The 6917-nt window shown below is 39.9% G+C and overlaps 1 protein-coding gene across 1 annotated transcript; it reads left to right on the top strand.

Annotated features, from left to right (window-relative positions):
* The first annotated feature begins 4182 nt into the window (after window positions 1-4182).
* Window positions 4183-5421, top strand: LOC124114347 (metallothionein 10-II-like). Its single transcript, XM_046474863.2, has 2 exons — window positions 4183-4330; window positions 5113-5421. Exons 1-2 carry the CDS (start codon window positions 4198-4200, stop codon window positions 5184-5186), a joined length of 207 nt encoding a protein of 68 aa, XP_046330819.1. The 5' UTR covers window positions 4183-4197; the 3' UTR covers window positions 5187-5421.
* The last annotated feature ends 1496 nt before the right edge of the window (window positions 5422-6917 follow it).

Here is a 6917-nt window from a genome sequence, read left to right as displayed (position 1 = left end):
GCACATAACTCACATGCTTGATAAAGAAGGTAGCATCAGCCCATAGTACCGATACAGATAAACAAGATGTCATTCATACGTATACACATTGAAATCACCTCTGTGCACGAGCCTACTATTACCACACAACCCAAAGAACAAATCGATAAAAACCTTTCGATAATCATAATAATCAATTGTAGCATTCCGCCTATATCATGAGCATGTTTTTATGAATAACCATCGACAAGGGATGGCACCAGGTGTTGCACGAGATTGCTTTTACCACAAAACACAATCTACGAACACACTTGTATGCACGAAAACGCTTTAAACATCAAACACAATCACATTACCATCAAACATTAACCAGAACACTCATGTAGGCACCAGAACGCTAATACCATCACAAATTAACCATAAACACTACTGTATGTATGAGAACGCGTGAGATAAATACTTCTGGTTGAGGACAATATAGTATATTCTCTCTTAATTACATGGGTGATGCGTTCCACTGATTCTTTTTGCGTCCATGTTTTACGAAATAACGAAAGCAGTCATATTCGTATATTTGTTATGGAAAACCTAATGTGTACAACTGATTAATTCCAACAAGACATGATTCCCAAGGGAACTTGCTTAATATGCAGTTTAAACCATGTTAATATACTCTTTACTAATGTTCAATTGTACATATCTTTTATACGTTATGTAAATAATGCACCTCTGCTGCCGAAGATTACGGCATTGATCTTGTAAATCTTAGCTCATAGATGCAAGACACTGGACATCCAATCTGCCTTCAGAAAGACATGGCTATGTGTCACGTGACGCGGCGTATTGGCGAGGGGAGTAAAGAATAGATAACGTCTCCCGGTACAGTGTACTTAATGCTTTGCTCCAGATTATCGCCCACTCTGCGACGCAGGTAAAGATGAACCATGTGTACGAACATCCTGTGCCTCGTGTTGTTACGCTGCTTGTGATTGGGTGACGTTTATGTCAGATTACAACAATCATTAGCAAATAAACTTGCACGACCACCATCCATTACCAGCATGTCGAGATAGCATAACTCTTAGGGTTATCACAAGAGCACAAAGACTGCACTATTGTCAAAGAGAGCATATCAGTGGAAATCTTGGTTGTTACATAATTATGATAACGCACTCTGACACTGTCGTATAGACAGAAAGGTATGCGGTTCTTCACATATGTAAAACATCCATATTCAGTAAAACATGTTCATATTGTAACATACAGTGAAATATGTCCGTGTTCTCACATAAGTAAAAAGACCAGAGACCAGAGGAGATCTGGGGTAGAATAGGTCTATAGCCACCCATGCTTGCTGTAAAAAGCTACTGTGCATGTCGTAAGAGGCGACCACAGGGATCGGGTGGTCAGGCTCGCTGACTTGCTTGATGCCTGTCATCGTATCCCAATTGTGTGGATCGATGCTCATGATGTCAATCACTGGATTGTCTTGTCCAGACTCGATTATTTACAGACCGCCGTCACATAGCTGGAATATTGCTGAGTGCGGCGTTAAACAACAATCAAACAAATAAACAAAACATAAGTAAAAAGTGTAAATATTCTCAGTCACACCACGGACCTATATACAAGTCCGTGGTCACACCAAACATGACTGTCCATATTGTCACATTAGTAAAACATGTCCCTATTCTCACGTTTAGTAAAACATTTCCATTTTCTCATGATCAGTAAAACATGTATCCATTTTCACATACAGTAAACCGTACACATTCTCACATTCAGTAAAACACTAACATATTCGACATATTGTAAGGCAAAAACGTATCCATACTACTGTAAAACATTATGTAGTCTAATAAATTTAAGTGACAAAACCATTTCCAAAATTGCAAACACACTAAAATATTTAAATGGTTTAACATTCAGTAAAACACATTAAGTTTTTAACATAGTGAAACACGTATATATTTGCACATTCAGTATGTTATACATATTTATTGTTCACACACAACAAAACAATGTCATTTCCTTACATACGGTAAGTAATGTTATATATCCACACATTTAAATACATACAGTAAACTACGGTTATAACGAACTCAAAGGGACTACTAATTTTAGTTCGTTATAACCGTAGTTCGCTATAAGCACATAAACAGCATAACTACAGCAAGTCGTCGGGACCAAAAACGTTCGTTATATCCGTCAGTTCGTAATAAGCGTGTTCGTTATAACCGTAGTTTACTGTAGTTACACATCCGTACACACAGGAGTGGACGTGCGTACCACGTCTCTGTTATACCAACATTTTGTACTGCGTTTTACAATTGCGAGAGTAAACTTAAAGACAATTGGAAAATCCTATACAATAAATGAGTATGAAAACTATCTTTTTACTTTTAACTGTTCGCTACCAAACTGGGGAAGTGCGTATTATCACTAACATATATTTTTTTCAACACGAGTGTGTTATCTTCAACGCGAGAGATTCCTACGTCGCACAGAGAGGTTCTGAATGGAGAACAATTGGCGGGAACTGTTATCATGCTTTTGGCGCCACTATGTGTGTTCACGGTCAGCTTGACCTCGTATATTTGTACTACGGTATGACGTAAGGCAGTTTGGCGTCTTCAGCAAACCGCTTACATACATCAGACATACATAAACAAAGCCAACGACTAGGTCCATAATATTGTTGTATTTTTCAGTTGTTACAAAATTGTTAATTCAACTCAATAATAATAATAATTATTTTTCTACAGCGCCAAAGTCCACATCACTGACTGACAACTTCAATACGCATATATTTTAAAGGTCGAATGCGTAATGCAGAACTCGTGACAGCGAGCCGTGTGCAACGTCGGTGCCGTGTGCAGCGTCACTATCGATATATAGCCCGAGTCAGCCTGACCTGCTTCAGTATCGCTGTTGAAGTTGTGTTGAGAAGAAAAAAAGCGTTTCTACCAGCCTCACTACATTATCATCATGTCCAGTCCCCAAGGTAGGCGTGTCTCGATATTGTTGTCCCTGCAGCCATCAGACAGTCACCGCTGTTCATGTGTTTAGCAGCCATGTTCAGGTAGACATTGGGTTAGCGTGACGTGTGTAAATGTTGGTTATATGTAACCATGTTAGGGGCTAGTATTCCTTATGCTACACTCGGGATCGAGGAGAAATATGATTTGCCACTGTATGAATGTTGACCGACTTTTTTGTGATAGCCGCAGCCTCCGAACATTCATGCAGTCGAGGGGTGTTGTTCATGTGATGGAGGCTTTGTTTTCTGTGGTACATGCACGGCATTGTGTCACGATGTGTCATCAGATCGACATTGTATTTACGTAGATGTGTATAAACAGGACATATTTCATTGCTCCAAATACCCAAGCCATTATAACATTAACAACACCTTCCTTTGTGTCGGACGTAAAGAAGATCTTCGAACGCTTTAGGGATCTTAAAGTGATATACTGGAGTTGGTTACAAGTTGCAAGAATGGTGTGAGAGAAAGAGAGAGGTGTGTGGGGTTGGGTGTGTGTGTGTGTGTGTGTGTGGTGGTAGGGGGGTGGGGGGGGGCGGGGGGGGTGGGGGGGGGGGGGGGGGGTTGGGCTGACGGCATTGAAGATGACCTTACCTATCTCTTAGCAGAGATCGTTTGGCCGTGGAACGGTTTTTTTTCATTTTTTCGCATTTATTTATCGTACTCTTAATTACGACCATTTGAGGGTATCGCAATTTACATATTCTCCTGGGTGCATCTCGCATTTAAAGGCTAAACCACTTATGACATTTTCCTTAAGGTAACATTAGAGGCGCAGTCTTGCGAGAACAAGCTGTTGCTGGCATACTGCCAGGTGTCTGTAATAGAATGTAACCAATCAAGCTCGTACACCGTGAGGATTATTAATAGATAGCAGCTACTGGTGTGTATACATTTAAAGTACAGTTTGAAATGTATTCATGATATATTAATAATTGTATAAGGTTATTATTCATGAAGCATTTGCTATGATATAATTTTCACGCTGAGGTAAATATCTCATAACGCCTATCAAAGTTTTGTATCTGTCGATGAACAACGTGTTGTCATATGGTCTAACTGTTCCTATGATTGTAACACATCAAGCCATATCATATTTCAGAATACAGGCCACGTTGCATCAAATAAGTTATTACCATGAATATTAAAATTGTAATATATATTACGTTATATATATGACGTTTCCAGGAGCAGCATGCACAGCTGAGTGCAAGACCGACCCATGCGCGTGCGGTACCGACTGCAAGTGTAACCCGGACGATTGTGCGTGCGACACGTGCAAGGTCAAGAAAACGTGCAAGTGTTCAGGTAAACACAAAAAACAGGATATGTATGTTGCACAATAAAAGCGACAAAACCCTTTCCACGATCAATAGGTATCTTTCATAAAGTCAAATAGTAGGTCTTCAGCAACGGTTACCCATGCTTGTCATAAAAAGGTGACTATGCTTGTCGTAAGAGGCGACTAACGGGGTCGGGTGGTAAGGCTCGCTGACTTGGTTGATGCATGTCACCTCATCCCAATTGCATGGATCAATGCTTATGACGTCAATCACTTAATTGCTTGGTCCAGCCTTTTTTATGTAAATCTTGCTAGGGTCCATGCAGGTAGCAAAGGTACTGTAAATCCCCATGGTCCCTAGTATGGTGATCTACTTCAGTTGCTGGCGATCTCTGGCCCGTTTTTATAATGTAATGTTATGTATAGTGCTATTGATTTTATATTACATTCTAGTTTTAAATAAATTTCTGTGATAAGTCTAGTTATTTTACTGTCCTTCGTTGGCAGGTTTTTATGTAAGTCCCTATGTATTTATATCTTTAACCCTTAATAGTCACGATATGGCTGAAATATTGCCGATGTGACTTTAAATTCTAACTCACTCACTCACTCGCTATTCGGCGTTCGGCGTTAAACAACCAACCAACCAACAATACTTGTTGACTATGTTCCCGTGGCGGCAACATATCGTGCAAAACACCATTCACCTATTGGCGCTTTTAGGAAAATATATATTATATTAATTTTAATATCACTGCTTCGCCGTTGTGTTACAGTGAGTTCATCCTTCTTGCTATCCACATTTCAGGTTCTTGCGCGTGTGGCAAAGGATGCACCAGTGGCGAGACATGCAAGTGTGATGACTCCTGCACGTGCAAATAGCCAAGCCTCAAGTAAATGCGCTCACGTGACTTCCGATGACAGGAAGACAGCATGAGAGGGACCAACTCTATTTTTTGTCGCACTGTTACCTGCCGCTGGCATGAGATGGATGTGGAGTGATATGGTGAAACCAACGTTCCAAGGTTGACAATTTGCAGAGACGCGCGGGAGGAGAACATTTCCACACAGCATATTCAAATCCCTTCAAGCACATTAAAGCTGGCTTTATATTGTTTTTGTGTTTTGTACATTTCATCTAGTGATCCTGCTGAATTTTGTTGCATAAATATCAAACTACTTTGGATTGAATATGTTAACGTTGTTAAAGAAATTGGGCGAAATCGATTAAGTCTTTGGTTCATTTGGGAAAGGGTATTCACTCTAAATTATTCACGAAATGTTTTGAAATTCGTATTTGCGAATAAATGCGTAAGTCGGGTTGCATGTTGTCGTTGGTCAACATTATACGTTGTAGCAGTAACGGGTTATGTGGGAATCCGCTCAGAAATTCACATGCAGACTGTTTTAATTTTAGCGGGGCATCCCCAGTCATTAATTTAGGAGGGGCGGTCGGGTAGCCCAGTGGTTAAAGCGTTCGCTCGTCACGCCGAAGATCCGGGTTCGAATATATCCCGACATGGGTACAAAGTGTGAAGCCCATTTCTGGTGTCCCCCGCCGTGATATTGCTGGAATATTGCTAAAAGCGGCGTAAAACCAAACTCACTCACTCACTTATTAATTTAGGGTATTTTATGAAGATCACGTGAACCAATCAGATATCAATATTCTAAGATGGAAGTAAGATAAATTTACTCGCCTTCTAATCTCTGAGGTAAACAGTTCATCGAATGTTTAACTATATGTCTATTTTCATCTCTCCATCCTTAACTTGTAGCATAATAAAAACGGTTTTGCCAATGAAATTGAAATCTAGAGGTTTTTAGGTTTCATAAAATGTGGGCCCACCTTTTTTTACTGAAAAATAAATGGCTGCTTATGGGCCCACATTTCAGAAAGTAAATCTATTTCACGGAAGCTGAATGTTATGCGTACCTCACGGCTTCGTGCTGATAAACATTTTGCAAAATGTGGCCCCACGTTTTCCAGCCAAACATAATGATGGAAACAGGTGGAACCACATTTGCAAACCGCGAACCACGTCATACAATTATTATCAGCACAAAGCCAATCAAATGATTTGTTTTATTTGTTCGGCGTTAAACAACAAACAAACAAAACAAATCATTTGATGGGCTTTGTGCTGATAATAATTGTATTACATGTGGTCCCATTTTTTCTCCGTCAAAGAGATCTACTTCGATAGTGAATACAACAGATGGGTCGACATTTGCAACTCGCGAATCTTCACTGCATACACATTGGTCCTGACCTCAGCTGCTTGGTCACAGCGACATATATTATTCAAATCTTTGAAAGTCATTTAGAAGTGATACACATATATGAGGAAGAGAATTTATGGATGTCAACTTCTTTGGTTATGAGGAACCCAAAATACTTACTCCATCAGGTATCCGTAAATTCTTTTCCTTATATATTATTCGCTTGTTGCTGTGAAAATGAGCTACATACGATAATGGGCTAATAATAGCTACACACAGTCTAAATCAACACATTGTCAGTGTCAAAGGTGTGCAGAAATAGTTGCAAAGCAAGAACATTCTTCAATTCAAATGTGGGGGCACGGCTGGCCCAGTCGTCTAAGGCGCCGT

The sequence above is a fragment of the Haliotis rufescens genome, unplaced genomic scaffold (genome assembly GCF_023055435.1).
Source record: "Haliotis rufescens isolate VD_foot unplaced genomic scaffold, xgHalRufe1.0.p SCAF_2, whole genome shotgun sequence".
Classification (NCBI taxonomy): domain Eukaryota; kingdom Metazoa; phylum Mollusca; class Gastropoda; order Lepetellida; family Haliotidae; genus Haliotis; species Haliotis rufescens.
The sequence above is the reverse complement of the archived record's forward strand: the minus strand, read 5'-3'. Positions and strand labels throughout refer to the sequence as shown.

Coding starts and splice junctions, on each gene's coding strand:
- LOC124114347 (XM_046474863.2), top strand. CDS start 4,198: ATGACGTTTCCAGGAGCAGCATGCACAGCTGAGTGCAAGACCGACCCA. Junction 4,331..5,112: donor GAAAACGTGCAAGTGTTCAG/GTAAACACAAAA, acceptor TCCACATTTCAG/GTTCTTGCGCGTGTGGCAAA.